This window comes from Rhinatrema bivittatum, chromosome 8, assembly GCF_901001135.1.
Source record: "Rhinatrema bivittatum chromosome 8, aRhiBiv1.1, whole genome shotgun sequence".
In the NCBI taxonomy this organism is placed as follows: Eukaryota; Metazoa; Chordata; class Amphibia; order Gymnophiona; family Rhinatrematidae; genus Rhinatrema; species Rhinatrema bivittatum.
Genome location: NC_042622.1, coordinates 275773961 through 275794863, shown reverse-complemented (window position 1 = coordinate 275794863; position 20903 = coordinate 275773961). Strand labels below are relative to the sequence as shown.

The following is a 20903-nucleotide window of genomic DNA, read 5'->3' as shown; positions in this document are numbered from 1 at the left end:
TCTATATCTCTCTATATATATCTATATATATCTATCTCTCTCTCTCTAGAGAGAGATAGATATATATATATATATATATATATATATATAGATAGAGAGAGAGAGAGAAAGAGAGAGAGATATCTCTCTCTATAGATATATATCTATATATATCTATAGAGAGAGATAAGATATATATATATAGAGAGAGAGAGAGAGAGAGAGAGGGATATATAGATAGATAGATAGATAGATAGATAGATACCCTGTGACTGGATTAGAGCTTTTTGGCGACAGATTCTGGAGTGGATCTCCTCTGTGTTGGGAACTACAGTATCTCCATGTGCCAGAGCAGTTTTGCTCAACATCCTGACAATATGTTTAAATAGTTTTCAACATCGATTTTGTCTTCAAGTTTATATGGCAGCTCGATGTGAAAGGAACAAAGTACTATTCCCACTTTACAGTCTGTGCTAACCAGTTTACATTTTTACTCCCTATTCCCGCCTCTCGTCACCAGCAATTATCTACATCCTATGTGGTGTGGCGGTCAGCACAGCTATCAAACACGGTGCTTACTCTACGGATTCACCCATTTAGATGTTTTATCTCCATGTAGAGATTACTTGGACCTTCACACGACTATCTTACTATGTGATCTTTATTTCACGCCTCTCTTATGCCAACTAATGTGTGTTATTATAAGACTCTGTAATGCTCAAGGGGTCACCCATGTTTACACCACGTATATTTAATTCCACTTGTACCTCTACAATTTGTATTTATTTACATATGGTCTACAACTGGGTTAGGGAGAGGGGGGAACCTTTCTTCATTGTTATTGTTAATATCCAACTGATGGATGTGATTTGTGTATACTTATCTCTGCTATCCACAGTCAATAACAATTTAAATTATAAAAAACAAAAACCAACTTGATTTCCTCAAGGCTTCCATGTAGTGGACAAAGCAAATGCACAGACACTATAAAGGATGTGTAAGGAGTTAGCAACATTTAGACAGAGCAGAGAGGAGGAAACGTCCCCGCCTCCCAAAAAAAACCAAACCAGTATATAGCAAGACAGCAACGTAATCAGCCATCATGCAGATCCCCGAGCATCAGCTGCTATGCCAGCAAGGAAGTCATTCAGGAAACCCAGCATCGTCAAATCTAAATTTGGTTTTATATCCACTTTGTGAAGTTCATTACTGTGTCTGCACGTACCTCAGTGGCAGATATCTCATATCTATTTTATGGGAGGTAGGTGGAGTAGTTTGGGGTAAAGAATATACCTCCCAGAAAATAGATGGACAGTTGCTGATTCAGGGGTTTGCCTATAAGAATCTCACCAAACCTGCATCCCCATCCTCTAATGCAGGGCTTCCTAAACCTCTGCCGAGAACCACAGAGCCAAATCAGGTTTTCAGGATATCCACGACGAATGTGCATGAGATATGTTTGCATATACTGAGTCTCCATGGCATGCAAATTCCTCTCATGCATATTCGTCGTGGATATCCTAAAAATCCAATTGGTTAGGTGGGCCTCCAGGAAAAAGGTTGGGAAACATTGCCCTAATGAGGTCAGTCATCCAGTTTAATCAGCTGCCAGGATAAAGGGATGGTTTGACACCAACACTTAAGGGTAGCAGATATTACCGGGGTTTCCCTAACAAGAACAGGGATCTCTCCCTCTTATTCTCAAGGCAAGTTTTCATACCTACACATCCAAGAACTTCATCTCAAACCATGTGCCACATTCCCAAGTGTCCCTTGTACTGACTCGTGCCTATGTCGTCAAAAAATCTATTCGTTCCACGTGCCATGTTAGACTATCATGCATTCACAACTTGCCTGTCAAACACCAGTAACAGTACCGAGGACTATGGTTAACAGTCTCTCTTCATTCCTTTTTAAAGGAAGATACGCTGTTCGCTCTTCTAGCACATAATATATCATGTGCTATATATATCAACTCAGCACATACCTTTCCTGTCATTTTTTGAATTTCATTGCGATAGAAGATTAAACTCTTCCTCATAAATTCATAGCTAGAAGACATAAGAAGAAGAAGAGTGGGTTAGTAAAATGAGCTATCCTCATAGAGAAACTGCAAATCCCTAGAGAAAGTCAGAAATGAGGAAGCCTTCAAGAAGAGCTGTAACTATAAGCGCCAGACCATGGAGCCCAGCATCCAGTCTCTGATGATAGTCAAGCCAGATGGCAAGTACAGGAAAATTGGTTCTTACCTGCTAATTTTCATTCCTGGAATACCACACATCAGTCCAGACAAGTGGGTTCTGCATCCCTACCAGCAGATGGCGGCAGAGAATAAAAAACTTTTCAGGCACTGCTATTTAACCAAGAGTGCCACCTGCAGTCCCTCAGTACTGACCTGTACCCAAGCCATGATGACTACTTACCAAATTCCAAGGATTTCTCCCTCTAGAGCAAGCTGAGGAATAAGCTGGAACCCCCAACCAAACTGAACCCTCAACTTAGGGTAATGAAAAAACTTCCCATCTCAAAATAACTGAGAACTATGTACAATCTCATTCACAATTCTGCATCACCGGCAGCATCCAGAAGCAGGAAAAGGTCTTTCAAAATAATAATCATAAGGGGAATGGGAGTTTGGACTGATCTGTGGTATTCCAGGAACAAAAACTAGCAGGCAAGAAACTGTTTTCCTTTCCTGTTCATACCCTCAGATCAGTCCAGACAAGTAGGATGTACCCAAGCTCATCTTCACTGGGTGGGATCCCAAAAGACCCGCACAGAGTACACTTTCACCAAAGGTGGTCTCCTCCGGGGCCCTGACATCCAAATGGTAATGTCTAGTAAAAGTGTGCAAAGACGACCAAGTCGCTGCTTGACAAATCTCCTTTGAGAAACCAATTAACACTCCACCCAGGAGGCTGCTTGCGCCCTAGTAGAATGCGCTCGTAATCCCTCAGGGATCGACCGACCTTGACAAATATAGGCTGACACAATCGCCTCCTTTAACCACTGTGCAATCGTGCTCTTAGCCACTCTGCAGCCCTTCTTTGGTCCACAAAGATGGTCCGACTTCTGAAATCCATTGGTCACCTTGAGGTATCACAGGAGAACCCAATGCGTGTCCAAAAAATGAAGCTCTTTTGCATGAGGAGAATTAGACGGCAGGTGTGAAAAGCCTGGTAATTCCACTGTCTGGCTAAGATGAAAAGCTGCAACAACACAAAGAGCAAATATTCGCAAACCTGTCGAAACTAATGAGAAAATACAAAAGGTATCGCCAAAAATTGTGCAAATGAACACACCGTCTACTCAGAAAACGGACAAAAGTTATTTTAGAAAACAGGACTGCATCAGCAAGCCTTTTGACAACGTGCTCAGTGTTGAGCCGTCCGGTCTTATCAATCACTTGCAGCCTGTAGGTATTCAAACAACTGTATTATTATGTTTTGACTGTGTAAATTCACAAAAAATCACAATGAAATGCAAAAGCTCTAGCAAGGAAAGACAGCTTAAATTTCACAATTCACACACTCTGATCCATTTCACTCATATATTAAGGCAGTGCCGAAACGCCAGGCTAGAGGATGACATTGAGACTTTCAGTCCGGTTTTCAAGAGATCACACATTAAGAGTTCTGTGACTCCTGAAGAAGCAGCCGGCAGGCTGCGAAACACGGCCGCTGTCGAGTCGGCATTTGATGTACAAGGTCGTACACTGCCTTAATATATGAGTGAAATGGATCAGAGTGTGTGAATTGTGAAATTTAAGCTGTCTTACCTTGCTAGAGCTTTTGCATTTCATTGTGATTTTTTGTGAATTTACACAGTCAAAACATAATAATACAGTTGTTTGAATACCTACAGGCTGCAAGTGATTGATAAGACCGGACGGCTCAACACTGAGCACGTTGTCAAAAGGCTTGCTGATGCAGTCCTGTTTTCTAAAATAACTTTTGTCCGTTTTCTGAGTAGACGGTGTGTTCATTTGCACAATTTTTGGCGATACCTTTTGTATTTTCTCATAAGATGAAAAGCTGACACGACCCTGGGCAAAAAAGGAAGGTACCGCACACAATGAAACTCCATCATCGGAAATCCGCAAAAAAGGATCTCTGCACAATAAGGCTTAAAGTTCTGAAATTCTTCTAGCTGAGCAAATCGCCACCAGGAACACCATCTTCAGGGTAAGGTCCTTCAAAGAAGCCCTTCTCAAAGGTTCAAAAGGAGGTCCACAAGATACACAAAGAACCAAATTAAGATTCCAGGACTGACAAAGTCTACAGAATGAAGGACGCAAATGCTGCTCTCCTTTAAGAAAATATACTACGTCCAGATGAGACACTAAGAATCTTCCCTGCAACCTCCCTCTGAAACAACCCAAGGATGCAACCTGGACTCGGAGAGGATTAGAGGCTAAACCCTTTGGCAAGCCCTCTTGCAAAAAGGCCAAGACCTGGGCAACATTCGCCTGCAAAAGATCAGCATCATGGACCCCACACCAGGACTCAAACTCCGATATACGCCAAAGAAGTACAAGATCTTCTAGCCTGAAGAGTAGTAATTGCCAGCTCTGAATATTCCTTCAAGCGGAAATGTTGCCTATGAACACCAGGCTGCTAGCAGAAGTGATCTGCCTGCTCCGAAAAGCTGGGTCCTTGATGCAGCATTCCCCTCAGGTGGCTTACTTAACTGGACGGTCCATCCACTGTCAGCTGAATTAGATCCACAACCACGGACAGCATGGCTACTCCGGCACTACCAGGATCACTCTACCCAGATGTTGCTCGATGCAGCACAACACTCGTCTTATGAGTGGCCACAGGGGAGCAGAAGACATATAGCAGGAGTCTCCCTGGTCACGGCTGAACCAGAGCGTCAATCCCTGCTGAGCCAAATTCTCCCTGGCGGCTGAAAAACCTGGCTACCTTGGCAAATTTTTTGTGTTGCCATGAGATTGAACTGGGGCTTAACCCACCCAAGAACATAAGAACATGCCGTACTGGGTCAGACCAAGGGTCCATCAAGCCCAGCTTCTGCTGACAGCTCCCATTTCCACATGTCCAGCTGTTGTCTGCTGAGATAGTTCACCTACACATTGTTCACACCTGCCATGTGAGAGGCTGCTAGATGAAGTTCTGCCCAGACAGAGTTCCTGATCTTCCTCTTTGTTCCACCCTGTCGATTGCTATAGGCCACCGTCATCGCATTGTCCAAGAACACACGCACCGCACATCCCTGAATCTAAGGAAGAAAGAACAGCAGCGCCCTTCCATTTGCTCTTGTTTCCAGACAGCTGACTGACCAGGACGCTTCCACCAGTGACCACTGTCCTTGGGCTACAGATCACTTACATATCACTCCCTATCTGTGGTCACTACCCACCCAGTCTGGAACTTCCTGATCCATTCCTTTCTCCAAATTAGGATGTGACAGCCACCACAAAAGACTGGACCTGAATTTGTACTGGAGCAGCAACGGTAGTTGAAATTCCTCTGACAATGGAATCCAACAGGACAGGAGCGCCTTCTGAAGAGAACACATGTGAGCATGGCACCAAATCCAGTGTAGAGGCCATGGAACCTAGTACTTGTAAATAATCCCAGATTTTGGGAACTGGCAGATCCCGCAGACAAACCACTTGCGACTACAACTTGAGCACCCTTTCTGCTTAGCTGGGTGTCAAACCGTGCTCCCAGATAATCCAAGGACTGGGATGGCTCTTTGCCAGGTTTATCACCCAGCCCAGGCACCTTAAACACTCCATCACTCGTTGAGTGGAACAGTGACACTTTGCCCGAATGAACCAATCGTTCAGTAACGGATGCACTAGTATCCCTTCCCCTCTAAGGGTCGCCACCACCACCATAACCTTCATGAACTTTCTTGGTGAAGTAGCAAGCCCAAAGGGAAGAGCTTGAAACTGAAAATGTTCTCCTAGAAGCAAAGAAACTTCTGATGGTTTGCTTGCATGGAAATGTGGAGATATGCCTCCATTAGATCCAAGGAGGCAAGAAACTGCCCCCTGTGCACCACTGCAATCACCACCCACAACATCTCCATCTGAAAGTGCAGCATCCATAAGGCTGCATTGAGCTTTTTCAGATCTAGCATGGGCCAAAAAGAGCCCTCCTTCTTGGAACCAAGAAGTACACAGAATATCTTCCTCACCCTTGCTCTTCACGCAGCACCAGGATGATGGCTTCCAATTGCTGCAGCCGCAGAAGGGCGGCCCACTTGCCGGGTGAAGCGCAACAGGACATCACAAAGGCCTCTGAGGGGGTGTGAAAATTCTAAAGCAACGCCGTCCCTTATTACTTCCAGAACCCACTGGTTGGAAGTGACTCTGGTCCACTCCTCTTAAGAACTGGACAACCTTCCTCAGACAGCTTCCAGGGAGGAGTGGACCAGCCCGCCTTCGTTGGATGGGTTTTGCATCTCCAGAAACCTGTCCAGAACTCTCTCTTGCTGGTCTACGGGTCCTTTAAAAGAACTATCTTCCTGAACCCTGCTTCTGCTTGGATCAGGAAGAACTTCTGTTGGAGCACAGTCTCCTCATCTAATGGAAGCAAGTGCGAGGTGGAAAGGTCTTCTTACTCCCTTTATCATCTTCAGACAATCTATTCCCTTCAGAATCCGCTAAATGCTTCATCAGCTTCTCCAGATCCTCCCCAAAATAACTTTTCTTTGAAGGGGAGATTACAATGCTGTGCTTTACACCACACATCTGCCAACCATTTATGCAGCCATAGGAGTCTTTGAGCAGCTACTATGGACACCATATTCCTGGCCAAAGGCCGAAACATACCATAGAGGGCATCTGCCACAGACCACCCCTGTCTCCAACCAAGCACTCTGGCCAGAATCAGAAGCAGTCCCCGATGATCTTCTCCTGCGCCTTCTGCACCCAGCACAAACATCTCTGCATCAGACTAGCACAGACCACCTCTCTAAGGCTCGAGCAGCCTCTTTAACAGGATCGGTAGCTTCCGGTCATGGACATCTTTCAATGCTGCCGATCCTGCCACTGGAAAGTTCGATTTCTTCGTCACCACAGACACCACCGCATCCACCTTTGGAAGCTTCCAAAGCTCTAAGGTGTCCTCCAGCAGGTGATACAACTTGGTCATAGCCCTGGCCACTTTCAGCCCTGCCTCCAAGAAATCCCACTCTTGGTCAATCAGCTTCTTCACTTTCTTTGACAAAGGGAAAGCCTTTGGCGGCCCACACAGTCCATCCAACATCAGGTTTACCCCCTCGTTGTCAGAATCCTCCTGCACAACAGCGATTCCCAACTCCTCTAGGACCTGGGGGATGAGCAGCCACAACTTCTCCTTAAGGAATAGCCTCACCACCCTAGGGTCATCCCCTTCCGCATTAGGGTCAGCACCCATCGGGCCATTTGCCAGATCCGCACCCTGACCAATGCCCTAGTCAATACGTGGATCCCCCTGAGGATCGTCACCATCCGAGTCTTCAAAGGAGTTCTCCTACACTGTCGGTCAATCCAGGCCCAAGAGGCGAAGAATGCGCCCCCCCCACCCTGGAGGTGCCTCAGCTCGAGGCTTCTTAGCCATGCTTTGGGACTTCTAGAAGACAGACTACTTACCTACCACTTCCTTCTTGTCGAGGTAGGCTTCATGTAACAACAATATAAAAAGTCCACGAAAAATCCATCACGCTCCCTGTCTTCTACAGCTGCCAGGTCCTTTCCTGGTTCCACTGGCACCTCTCCACGTGCTGTACTGGAGAAAGCGGGGGAGGAGAGTCCCTGTACTCCCTCCTGCTATATGGAGACAAAATGGCTGCCATCTCCTTCACCCCCATCCGGGGCCTCCTGGGCAGAGTCTGCAGAATGGGTGCATTTGCCTACTGATCCTTCTGCCGAGACTCCTTCACCTCCAGAGGCACAGCTGGTGCAGAGAAGGGCTGCAAAGAAGTGCAACTACCTTTCCCTGCAGGCCAGACAGACTTTCCCGCACTCCATAGGAGGCAGCATGATGAGCCATGGGGTCCATAGATAAAAATAACCCCAAGCAGGAAAGAAAAGCCAGTGCTGCTGGCCCCAGGTGCTGAAAAAACAGCAAGAGCCGCGCTCACTTCCCTGCTCACCCAGACGCTGAACCAACTGCCGACTGCCACTGCCAAACGAAGGCCTACCCGACACTATTTTTTTCTTAAAGAAACAGCCTCCGAGCAGCCCAGAAAAACAAAGGGATGTTATACTTTCCTGTTTCTGGGTGCTCCTAGCTGCTACAGAAAGCTGGACTAGGTGACAAGGCTTCTGGGGGAGAGAGGGAATCAGGACCTCTGACGTTCCCTCCCCCTGGAATAGAGAGTCAAGCCTGGCCAGGGATTCCAACCCCCTGCTCGCCCCGCTCAACCAGAGGGATGGCCCAAAAAGGAGCCTAACACCTCAGGGAGCTCCAACTTCACTTCTGTCTTCTTTCTAACCCTATTCTATATTAAAACCATATCCATATCTATATATCTATATTTTTTTTAAATAAAGTCCAGACTGCAGGTTTGCACCTCTACCATCTGCTGGAGACAGAGAAATACTGAGGGACTGCAGATGGCACTCTCGGTTAAGTAGCAGTTCCTAAAATGTTTTTATTCTCTGCCTCCATCTGCTGGTAGGGATGCAAAACTCACTTGTCTGGACTGATCTGGGGGATGAACAAGAACAGACAGATCCCATAAATTAGATCTAATTCCAGTTACTCACTCCCAGGGAAAGCAATAGCTTTATTTAGTCTACCTGGCTAAAAATATGTTATGGATTCTTCCTCCAAGAACTTGTCAAACCTCTTAAATCCCCACTATCCTAGTAATCTTTATCACTTACCATACAAAGCTGGGATTTTGGAACAATGTCAGTTTTAAAATGCAGCCAAGTCCAAGCCAACAAACCCAGCTACCGGACCAGAAGGCACACCTCTGAGGGACCACAGAAATCGCCTCAGGAATTCTCAACTGGGGAGGGACCTTTAGGTATCACCGCAGGAGAGTGGGGCTTTCTTTTCCTGAATTTAGAATTTCAAATTTATCCTTCCCCATAGGGAGATGCACATCCACCATCTGCTGGAGACGGAGAATGCTGGCAGGCTGGGGTCACTGTGACAACAGCTTGCTCCAACTTCATCTGCTCGCAGGGGAACATAAACCCGGCGTCCATCCATCTACACGCTAGGAGAAAGTATTTTAAACATTAGATGGATGCCATGGATCTCTTCCCCAGTGTTCCTGCTTTGCAGCTGCATATGTAGATAATAAATCTAAATCATGCATAAGATAAGGTTCAGGGAGAGAAATTGCCGATCAATTGATGGAAGTCTTCATTGGCAGGTTTAAAGTTATATACTCTTTTCTGTAGCTTGCGACAAATAATGTCATTTTGTACCAAGGTAACATGCATTTTTCTGGCTCTTGTGTATTCTTGACCAGGGGTTCTCAAGAGCCACAATTAAGTCTGTTTTCTGGATGTCAACAATGAATATGCAGCAGATATATTTGCATTCTCTTGGTCAAAGGACTAGAATCATTTGAATATTGTGGTCGTCCTGTTTGTGTTCCTTGAAGATTGGAGCCAAGAACCCTGCACAGCAAATAAGATTTGGAGGGTGTGATTTGTTAGCTCATTTGGCTATAGGTGTGTTGGCATTTTCTATTAGAAAAGAGTCCTTACCTGGCATTTGTGAGTGCCTCAACCCATTCTCCACACTGCTCTTTGCTGGCACATTTGAAGAAGTACTTCCTCTCCGACTCCTCTCCAAAGTCTGCAAGTAGAAAATAAATGAAAAGGGAAGCTATTTCAAGGCAAGTATTTTAGACATCAGAGCTGGAACAGAGGGCGAATGCAATCCCCACCCTAAACCTAGCAGTGTTAAAGCTCGCCATTCTGAAACTCTGGTGCTCTCACCACGACTCACTGTGTCACTTCCCCTCTCTAGGACAGGGAATGTGTACAGACACATGAACACTATTAATGCTAGGGAACAGATGCTATCTAGAGTTCAGGGACTGTAAGATCTTCAGCCCCTGCTGGCTGGCTCCTGCTTTAGCCGAAGTTCAGGGATCCTTGAGCTAAATTAAATGAACTCCAGATACAATAATACATTAAACACACACACATAGATGTTTGCTTTATCTGAAAGGTCGCCAACATCATGTATGCCACTAAGCCTACAGGAAGCAAAGATACTCTAATGCAAGAGCTGCTTCTCTCACTTCTGGGTGCAAGTACTCATCTGTAATCTTCCTATTGCCCTGGCAGTGTATCGCCAACCTTTTCTAGGGCTGGCAGGGTACATCAGCCTTGTCCTTCCTGCTGAACATGCTAGGAATTGGAGCCAACTGAGGCAGGAAGTAATCAGTGAGATGGGAAAATCTGCACTGTGAAATTACATTAACCAAACTATTTCTTACAGCTTACCTAAAAAAAAATTAGGATAACTCAAGACGACACTATGCAACGGAGTCAGATTTAACAAGCACCCCAGAGGTGAGCTCTACAAGGCTCTGTATGCCCTTGCCTGTGCCATGGTCCCTAGAGGTGAAAAAAACTCTCCATCCTTGTGCCAGTCCCAGGAGCCTCCCAGTCTTCCCTGAAGTACAAACGTTTCTACCTAATGCAGCAGCTGTGATAATCCGGCCAGGACATAACGGCAGTGTCCTTGAAGGCAAACATGCCGTTCTGTGTGTCACATACCTCTCATACAAGGAACACTTGTTGGATGAAGGACTGGAAGGCAGCTGGAGTCACTACTATCAACACAAGGCCAAGGAGGAGGAAACGGAGGGAGGAATTTATCTGCATTCTCATCCCCCAAAACAGACTTAGCCTCTTATTCCTTAACAACACAGTAGCATTCTGTTCCATACATAGCAGGGTAAGGTTAAAAGATTAGCAAAGTGCACAGAGTTCAATATAACTCATTCTTCCATTGAGGTACATGTTCCAAGAACTTGGCCACACTCACATAAGCCAAAAGAACTAAAAATCAAAAGCAGGATGGATACAGTTCAAGCTGATCATAATGTTAGCATACTTTGCTTTCTGGACATTCAAACAGTGGTTTCCTGCAATGGTCTGCAGCTGCAGCAGTGCCAGAGAACTAGCATGACCACAAATAAAGGCCCAACTGGTCCATCCCATCTGCCCAGTTATTTCAATGCCCACTAAGAGTACCGCATATCCCAGCTACCAGCCACTCTTTTATCCAAATCAGTTTTGGTCACCTTCCTTCATTTCATTTATTAAAATGTATTAATCACTTAGGGGCGGATTTTAAAAGGCGCGCGAATAGCCTACTTTTGTTTGCGCTCCAGGCGCAAACAAAAGTACGCTGGATTTTAGCAGATATGCGCGGAGCCGCGCGTATCTGCTAAAAACCTGGATCGGCGCGCGCAAGGCTATCGATTTTGTATAGCCGGCGCGCGCCGAGCCGCGCAGCCTACCCCCATTCCCTCCAAGGCCGCTCCGAAATCGGAGCGGCCTTGGAGGAATCCTCTAACGCCCTCCCCTCACCTTCCCCTCCCTTCCTCTACCTAACCCACCCCCCCGGCCCTGTCTACACCCCCCCCTTACCTTTCTCCGGGGATTTACGCCTCCCGGAGGGAGAAGTAAATCCCCGCGCGCGAGCGGGCCTCCTGCGCGCCGGGCCGCGACCTGGGGGCAGGTACAGAGGGTGTGGCCACGCCCCCGGACCGCCCCGGGCCGTAGCCACGCCCCCGTACCCGCCCCCAAAGCGCTGCCGACACGCCCCCGAAATGCAGCGACGACCGGGCCCGCCCCCAACACGCCCCCCTCGGAGAACCCCGGGACTTACGCGAGTCCCGGGGCTCTGCGCGCGCCGGGAGGCCTATGTAAAATAGGCTTCCCGGCGCGCAGGGCCCTGCTCGCGTAAATCCGCCCGGTTTTGGGCGGATTTACGCGAGCAGGGCTCTGAAAATCCGCCCCTTAATGTAATCACTAAGTAATTTACATGTATATACATTCATAAAATAGACAACAAAAATACAATTAAACAATCAAACCAATTTAAACTGCAGATAATATTCACATAAAGAAAATCTTACAAATGCATTAGCGGAAGGCTCGCTTCAGCTGAAGGATTTTTAGATCCAATCTAAATTATTTAAGGGAGTCTTCTAACTGGAATTCTATAGATAAAGTGTTCCAGAAGTTTGGTGCAGCAACCGAGAAGGCAGATTCTCGTGTAATAGTAAGGTGGGCATGGCGAGCAGCTAGAAAGTCAAGGAAACCTCGTTGGGATGATCTCAGCTCTCGGGAAGGTTTATAGATTCTCAATAGCGCATTAGATCAGGAACAAGAATACGAGCTCAACAATTTGAAAATTGGCATGCAGATTTTCTAATGAATTCTTTGTTCTATTGGCAACCAGTTAAATTTTTCAAGGACAGGAGACATGTGTTCATAAAGTTTGGTGCCTGTGACTAATCTAGCGGCTGAATTGAGAAGTAGTTGTAACGAGTATAGCAAATTAGATGGAAGACCAAGTAGAAGACTGTTGCAATAGTTGATGTGGGGAAAAATAATTGCACATATGATGGTAAGGAAATCATGGTTATGCAATAAGTAGCGTAAACCGGACAAAAGATGAACTCTATAGAAACCATTTTTGATAGTGGATTTGATGTGTGGTCAGAATGACAGAATTGAATCAAACCATACACTTAAACTTTTGACTGGAGCACTGATTGAGAAGGTAGTATTTTCAATTGATACGGTTTGAAGCGGATAATTTGAATGAGGCCGATGAATTAGGAGGAATTCAGTTTTACAAATGTTAAGAGAAAGTTTGTTTTGATGGAGCCATTGTTTAATGGCAAACAAACAAAGGTGAAGATGTTTCAGGGTTTTATCCCACATTGGTTGTAAACAAATGTAAAACTGAATGTAGTCAGTGTATATTTTGTATCCATCGGTGACTGTAGCAAGTAATTTGGTGATCGAAGCTAGATATATATTAAATGATACTGCAGACAGAGAAGATCCTTGAAGGACACTGGATTTTAATTGACGCTGTGTGGAGAGTTGATTACGATATTTGACCTGTTGCATCAGATTGTATAAATAGGAAAGGAACCAGTTTAACACATTTCCTGATAACCCTCATTCACGTAGTCAGAAGCAAAGAATTTCATGATCTACAGTGTCGAATGCGAATGAAATATCTAATGAACCCAAAAGAAATTGTTGTCCAGAATCTAGGCCTCTTCTAATAGAGTCTACAAGAGAAACTAGCAGTAATTCCATGTTCATTGAGCGTCTGAAACCAAACTGATGAGGGTCTAAGATATCGTTTTCTTCTATAAAGGTGGTAAGTTGACAGAGTACAAAAGATTCAATGACTTTAGATAGGAATGGCAAAGATGAAATTGGACGGTAATGAGAAAGATCAAATGGATCTAGGTTGGGTTTCTTAACGAGAGGTTTGATGACTGCTCTTTTAAGGCAGACCGGGAAGTAGTCAGATTGAATAACAATCTTAGGCCTGGATTCATCATTCTTTGCAGAATGATGAATCTTGCGAAAACGGGTAGCGGGGTGGCCTGCAAAAGCCCACAGCCTTCGCACCACAGCGGTACAATTTTGGCGGCCGCAGTGTGCCGGTTGCTGCACCAAATAACGCCGTGAAAGAGCTGCCGACTCCGCCCCAATCTACTTTGCGTGCGATAGAGGCTTATCACACAAGATACAGCCGTATTGTGTGCGATAAGCCTTTGATAAATGACCCCTTAGATAGAAAAAGAGCAATAAGGATCTGAAGTTGGAGATAGTGGAGACAGAAGGCGATTTGCGCCATAGATGCTCTGTCTTCCTGAGGGATGTATGAAGAGACCTTAAAGATGGAGTCAGCCAAGGGTGAGGATGCTTTTTAGTAGGGGCAACAATTCTAGGAGGTGTCATGTCATCGAGTTCAGCAGATATAGCATTTTGCCAACTAGAGACAAGATGATAAAGGTCATTGAGCTCATTTGAACATATAGGATCTATGGCAGACTGAAGATTTTCAGAGAATTTTGAACTGTCAACAAAGACATGATGCAATTTAGAAGTGGGCACTTTAGAGTCAGAAAGATTCTTAGAGAGAGTGATAGAAAAACTTATCAGAAAATGATTAGACCAGGGTACCTCAGTAATAAATGTGTCTGAGGGAAGTTGAAAACTTGAGCTATTCACAAAACCCAAGTCAAGTGTGTTTCACAAACGATGGGTAGGAATGTTAATTAATTGGGTCCAACCTAATGATGCAAGAATTTCAAAAAATACATCACAATTGTTAAGATGAGAATTAACATTGAAAGAGAGATTGAAATCACAGAGAATGATAATATTATTGAAGTCAACTTTGACAAGCAGTAATTGTTCAAAGAAAGGAGATAAATTAGTTTGCAATATTTTGGCAGGAATACAAGTAAGACAAACAGAAAAACCTGATGTATGCAAAAGTAGTAACTCAAATGTAAAGGTTACAACTAAGATTTTCAAATTTTGGATTACAGGATTCTTTAAAGATGATTATTAAACCTCCACATCTACCTTCTCTTGCGGCTGAGAGTGGAAGGAGTAAGTGGGAGGCAAACTTGATTTGGTTCTCTGCCATCCTGGATACATAAGCATACAAGTTCTCCTATTTAATCCAACACTACCCCCTCCCTCCAAGCTTTATAATCTAGACTGCTACCTGAACAACCTGTCTCTTGGGTCCCCAGGCACCTGCTGTCAACCCTTTTGGTTTCCAGAGAGTTATAGCCTGCTGGTTCTAAGCTGGATGTCCCATGGCTTGCAGTGTTGCTAAATCATACTTCCCTTCTCCTCCCGGTTTTCTCCTCATCATCTCTCCCTTTGCCTCTGCTCTCAAGGGAGTGAAGGGTGGGGTTGTTTACAGTACTACATTCTTCCTAGCCCCTGTTCCTACCAGGGTCCCAGGCCTGCTTAAAATCTGTCACAGGACTGGGTTTCATGCCCTCTGTGTTGCTAGGTTATTCCAATCCCAAATACAAAGAGCACACAAAGGGTCCTGTAAATCAAATACAATAAGCAAAAGGCACCCCTGTCTTAATCTATTATACGCGTGACTCTTAAAGAATAAACATAGCTTTATCATTAAGGAACAAGTACTTTACATTCCCCTGAAGCCATTGAGCTGGGGGCATGCATTTCTGAAGGAACACCATTGAGCTCTTTAATTTCTCTACAGGCTGCACAGCCGGTAAGAGCCGCAAATGAGTAGTCCGGACGGTCCAATTTTGCACAGTTGGACACATAGTCAGGCTTGCTGATGCGGCATCTTACATTCATATAAATTTTATTGTTAACTGCTCAGAGTCAATGCGTATAATACATTAAGAGAGGGGTGCCTTTTGCTTATTGTATGTGCAAGGTTATTCCAGACATCTACCACCCTCTCAGTAAAGACATAACTTCCCATGTTTCCTTTGAATCTTGCTCAGTCCAACTTCATATGATTTTATTTATTTAAACTAAACTGATATGTCACCTATCCTAAACAGATGCTAGGCCGCATAAAACAAATCACGACACCATGTCTTTCAAATTCCTTTTCTATGGCTAATGTCACAGTCCTGTTATTTACTGATGCTGTTCAAATATTTGCATGTGACACTGCAGGAACTGTTAAGCATACATTTATAGCAGAAGCCAAGCTCGCAGTATCACAAGGAATGTTTAAACCAGATGCCATTTCCCTAATCCAGTTTTTGGTGCTGTCATTCCTGCATATTAAATAAAAAAAAATAAAGAAAAAAGTGAAACAAGTGCCACGAGCCTTACTGCACTTTTTTCATGTATTTTGGCAGCATATTTCATCCACAACTTTCCTGACAAGAAATTGATGATCTCTCCCTCCCCAGCCCCTCCACCAGGAAAACAGGAAGAATTATACAGGAACTCACGAATAGAGAAAGCATCAACATCTTCTTGTGTGATTATGCAATGCTCCAGCAGAAGGGCGCCAATGGGCTAGAACGAGAAAGACAAGCTTACAGAAACAGGCATTGTTTGACCAACCGCCCAACATATCAACTCCAGTGCCAGATTCTTCCTCTCCTATCTATATTCTGTGGTTTTTATGCTAGGTCCAACTGCACCAGGCTTCCATCTACTGTCCAGTGTTCTGCATTAGTGCCAGGGGCCGAGCTGACAGGTGATAAGGAAGGGGCTGTTTCCAGTGGAACAATGCTATACAGGTTCACAGATCCTATTTGTCAAGGCAGGCTGTTTGCATGCTGCAGGGAAAACCCCTTCTGTCAACATGTGGGCACTAGGTCTTGCTTCACCAAGTCATGCAATGAGCATGCAAATGAGGCCCTGCCATATTCCTGCTGACATGCTCCTCATTACAGCATTTGGAGCCCCTATAAGCTTCCTCCATGTCCCCACCACCAACCAAGGAAAGAAAAGGCAGGGATGGGGTGTATAGAGAACACAGCTTTGCAAAGGCTGCTACCCAAAGCAAGCTTATGTCCTGTTAGGAATCTATCGCCTTACTTCATTCCAGTTCTTATCACAGAAGGAGCCAACATGCAAGACCTTATTACCCAACATTCCCTTCTAACATCATGTGACTAAAAGAGAAATGCACAGCTATTCAGCACGCGTGTGGCCACCCCAAAACAGACTGTAAGCTCTTGTGGAAAGGAAGTAACTAAGGGATTACATGATACAGCACTGTATATTGTAAGGAATATTGCTTTTAAGCTGAAATGGGGCAGATTTCCTCCTCCTGTGAGGTGGGGAGAGAAATATGTTAATTGGCTGGTAAAGGAAAATTGGTTCTTACCTGCTAAATTTTCATTCCTGTAGTACCATGGATCAGTCCAGACTCCTGGGTTTATTCATCCCTGCCAGCAGATGGAGACAGAGACAGCTTCACTGGCACTGCCTGATAAGCCCTGGTGCCTCCTGCAGTTCCGCAGTATTGATATGTACCCAAATAAAAACATTATATGCAAAAACTTGATAAAAACTTATAAAAAATTTTAAGTTAAGAATAAATGAAGAAAAGGAGTATGCCGAAAGGATTATAGATGAGCGGAGGACTCTCCCCCCTCCAAAAACCGGGTGGGTTCTGGACTGATCCGTGGTACTACAGGAACGAAAATTAGTAGATAAGAACCAATTTTCCTTTCCCTGTATGTACTCTGATCAGTCCAAACTCATGGGATGTACCAAAGCTTGCTAGAGAGGGTGGGATCTGGAGAGTCCCGCTCGCAAGACTCTTTCACCAAAAGGCCGGGAGTTCGGATCCCCCAAATTCAGTGGGTAATGCCTTGCAAAGGTATGCAGCGACTTCCAAGTCGCCGCTCTGCAAATCTCCTGCGGAAGAAGAACCAAACTGAGCCTCCGCCCATGAAGCTGCCTGAGCCCGAATGGGCCCACAAACCCTCAGGAACCAGACGTCCCTTGATAATATACGCTGACCCAATAGCCTCCTTAAGCCACCTCGCAATGGTTGCCTTGGAGGCATGGGTAAAAGATTTATTTATTTAATCCTTTTCTATACCGACATTCATGACACGTCATATCGGTTTACATAGAACCAGGGTAAAAAAAAAAAAAAATCACATTAGAAATTTATAACACAATGCATATATACAAGATGATCCGACCTCCTGAAATCATTAGTAACCTTGAGATATCGCAGCAAAGCCCTGCGGACATCCTATAGCTTAAACTCTCGACCATACAGCACGAAACATCCAATTCTGGGAAAGCTGGGTGTTCAACAGACCGATTGACATGGAAAGCAGAGATCACCTTTGGAACAAAAGAAGGAACCGTAAGCAACAAGACTCCTGAAGAAAAGGGTCACCACATGACAAAGCCTGCAACTCCGAAATCCTCCTGGCGGAACAGATGGCCACTAAGAAGATGACCTGGAGAAGGACCATCTCTACACAACAAGAAACTGGAGGGAAGCGGAACAGAGGAAAATCCATTTACAGTAGATAATGTATGGGAAGAGCTAAAGAATATGAAAGTGGACAAAGCCATGGGGCCTGATGGGATTCATCCAAGGATACTGAGGGAGCTCAGAGATGTGCTGGCGGGACCACTGTGCGACCTGTTCAATAGATCCCTAGAAACGGGAGTGGTGCCGAGTGATTGGAGAAGAGCGGTGGAGGTCCCGCTTCACAAGAGTGGGAACAGAGAGGAGGCTGGTAACTACAGACCGGTTAGCCTCACTTCAGTGGTGGGAAAAGTAATGGAGTCACTGTTGAAAGAGAGAATAGTGAACTATCTACAGTCGGGAGAATTGATGGACCAGAGGCAGCATGGATTCACCAGAGAAAGATCCTGTCAGACAAATCTGATTGACTTTTTTGACTGGGTAACCAAGGAATTGGATCGAGGAAGAGCGCTCGATATCATATACTTGGATTTCAGCAAAGCTTTTGATACGGTTCCGCACAGGAGACTGGTGAATAAAACGAGAAGCTTGGGAGTGAGTGCAGAGGTGGTGACCTGGATTGCAAATTGGTTGACGGACAGAAGACAATGTGTGATGGTAAATGGAACCTTCTCTGAAGAGAGAGCGGTTTTAAGTGGTGTACCGCAAGGATCGGTGTTGGGACCAGTCCTGTTCAATATCTTTGTGAGCGACATTGCGGACGGGATAGAAGGTAAGGTTTGTCTTTTTGCGGATGACACTAAGATCTGCAACAGAGTGGACACGCCGGAAGGAGTGGAGAGGATGAGACGGGATCTAAGGAAACTGGAAGAGTGGTCGAAGATATGGCAGCTGAGATTCAATGCCAAGAAGTGCAAAGTCATGCATATGGGGAGTGGAAATCCGAATGAACTGTACTCGATGGGGGGGGAAAGGCTGATGTGCACAGAGCAGGAGAGGGACCTTGGGGTGATGGTGTCTAATGATCTGAAGTCAGCGAAACAATGCGACAAGGCGATAGCTAAAGCCAGAAGAATGCTGGGCTGCATAGAGAGAGGAATATCGAGTAAGAAAAGGGAAGTGATTATTCCCTTGTACAGGTCCTTGGTGAGGCCTCACCTGGAGTACTGTGTTCAGTTCTGGAGAGCGTATCTTCAAAAAGACAAAGACAAGATGGAGGCGGTACAGAGAAGGGCGACCAGGAAGGTGGAGGATCTTCATCGGATGACGTACGAGGAGAGATTGAAGAATCTAAATATGTACACCCTGGAGGAAAGGAGGAGCAGAGGTGATATGATACAGACTTTCAGATACTTGAAAGGTGTTAATGATCAAAAGACAACGACAAACCTTTTCCGTAGGAAAAAAATCAGCAGAACCAGGGGTCACGATTTGAAGCTCCAGGGAGGAAGATTCAGAACCAATGTCAGGAAGTATTTCTTCACGGAGAGGGTGGTGGATGCCTGGAATGCCCTTCCGGAGGATGTGGTGAAGACCAGAACTGTGAAGGACTTCAAAGGGGCGTGGGATAAACACTGTGGATCCATAAAGTCAAGAGGCTGCCAATGAAGAGTGGGTGACTCGCCAGAATGATGGCTACTGCCTGGAGTCAATACCCTTATTAAATAAACATACACATGCTTACTGTGACTCCAACATCGCTCTAAGCTTCAACAGCAAGAGGAAATGTGGAAAAAAGGATTCGCACTCACAAAGAGGGGAGTAGCTGGCTTGTTACGGCGGTTACTACCCCAAATCAAATAAGCCTGATACTTCACTTTCGATGCACATCCAGCATGGCTCTCTGCTTCAACAGCATGGGAGAAAGACTGATACATCACGCATATCCAGCATAGCTCCCTGCTTCAACGGCAGGGGAGAAGAAAAACAACCAATAAGGGCTGTATAACATAGTCTGGGTAAAACAAATAAGCATGGGTGTAGCTTGCTTATTGCGGCGGCTACTACCCCTAACTAATCAAGCTAGATATTTCACTTGGATGCAGCTCCATCACTGCTCTCTACATTAAAGGTGGGGGTGGAAGGGAAATAGAACCAAGAGCTAAGAGAAACAGATAAGTATGAGAGAAAAAATGTGTGAAGCTTGCTGGGCAGACTGGATGGGCCATTTGGTCTTCTTCTGCCGTCATTTCTATGTTTCTATATGTTTCTATGACCTTGAGAGTTAAGTCCTTATGACCTTGAGAGTTAAGTCCTTAAGGTTCGCTCTCCAAATTGGCTCAAATGGTTCATCACACAAACACTCGCAGAACTAAATTAAGGTTCCAAGGAGGACAGACCTTCGCACTGAGGACGCAAATTTTTAACTCCCCGAAGGAACCTCAGCACATCAGAATGGGAAGCTAAGGTGTAGCCCTCAACTTTTCACCGTAAAAAAGCTAGAGCCACTACCTGAACCCTAAGAGAGTTAAAGGCAGGCCCTTTAGCTACATCTTCTTGTAGGAAAGACAAAATATGAGATAACGAGACCCAACCTCCGGTATCCCTTTGGCCATTCACCAAGCCTCAAAAACCTTCCATACCCGAACGTACAAGAGGGAAGTAGACTTCCATCTAGCCTGCAAAAGTGTGGCCTCTGGGTATCCTTTCCGCCTCAAGCATCGCCTCTCAAAAGCGATCTGCCTGGTCGGAAAATATGGGTCCCTGACGGAGAAGACCCGGAAGGAGACCGAGGTGTAGCAGTCCGTCCACTGCTAGATTGACGAGATCTGCAAACCATGGTCAATGTGGCCACGCTACCAGCACCACATACCCTGGGATGCTTTTCTATCCGACGCAACACCTTGCCCACCAGAGGCCACGGGGGGGGGGGGAAAACAAAGCAGGATCCCCCTCGGCCAGGGTACCACCAGAGATTCAACCCCCTCGGCCCCGTACTCTCTCCTGCGGCTTAACCGATGTGCTTTAGCGTTGAGCCGAGTCACCATTAAATCAACATGAGGACAACCCCACCGCTTTTGGATG

General features: G+C 45.4%; 1 protein-coding gene across 2 annotated transcripts in view; it reads right to left on the bottom strand.

Moving 5' to 3' along the window:
- The window catches only part of PLEKHJ1 (pleckstrin homology domain containing J1), a 48951-nt gene that overhangs the window by 10860 nt on the left and 17188 nt on the right, over positions 1 to 20903 (bottom strand). For both annotated transcript variants that reach the window (XM_029610980.1, XM_029610981.1), the window contains exons 3-5: positions 15922 to 15988; positions 9665 to 9755; positions 1967 to 2030 (exon numbers count right to left, since the gene is read on the bottom strand). In XM_029610980.1, the coding sequence (XP_029466840.1) occupies positions 1967 to 2030; positions 9665 to 9755; positions 15922 to 15988 (222 nt within the window). The remainder of the gene's footprint in view (positions 1 to 1966; positions 2031 to 9664; positions 9756 to 15921; positions 15989 to 20903) is intronic.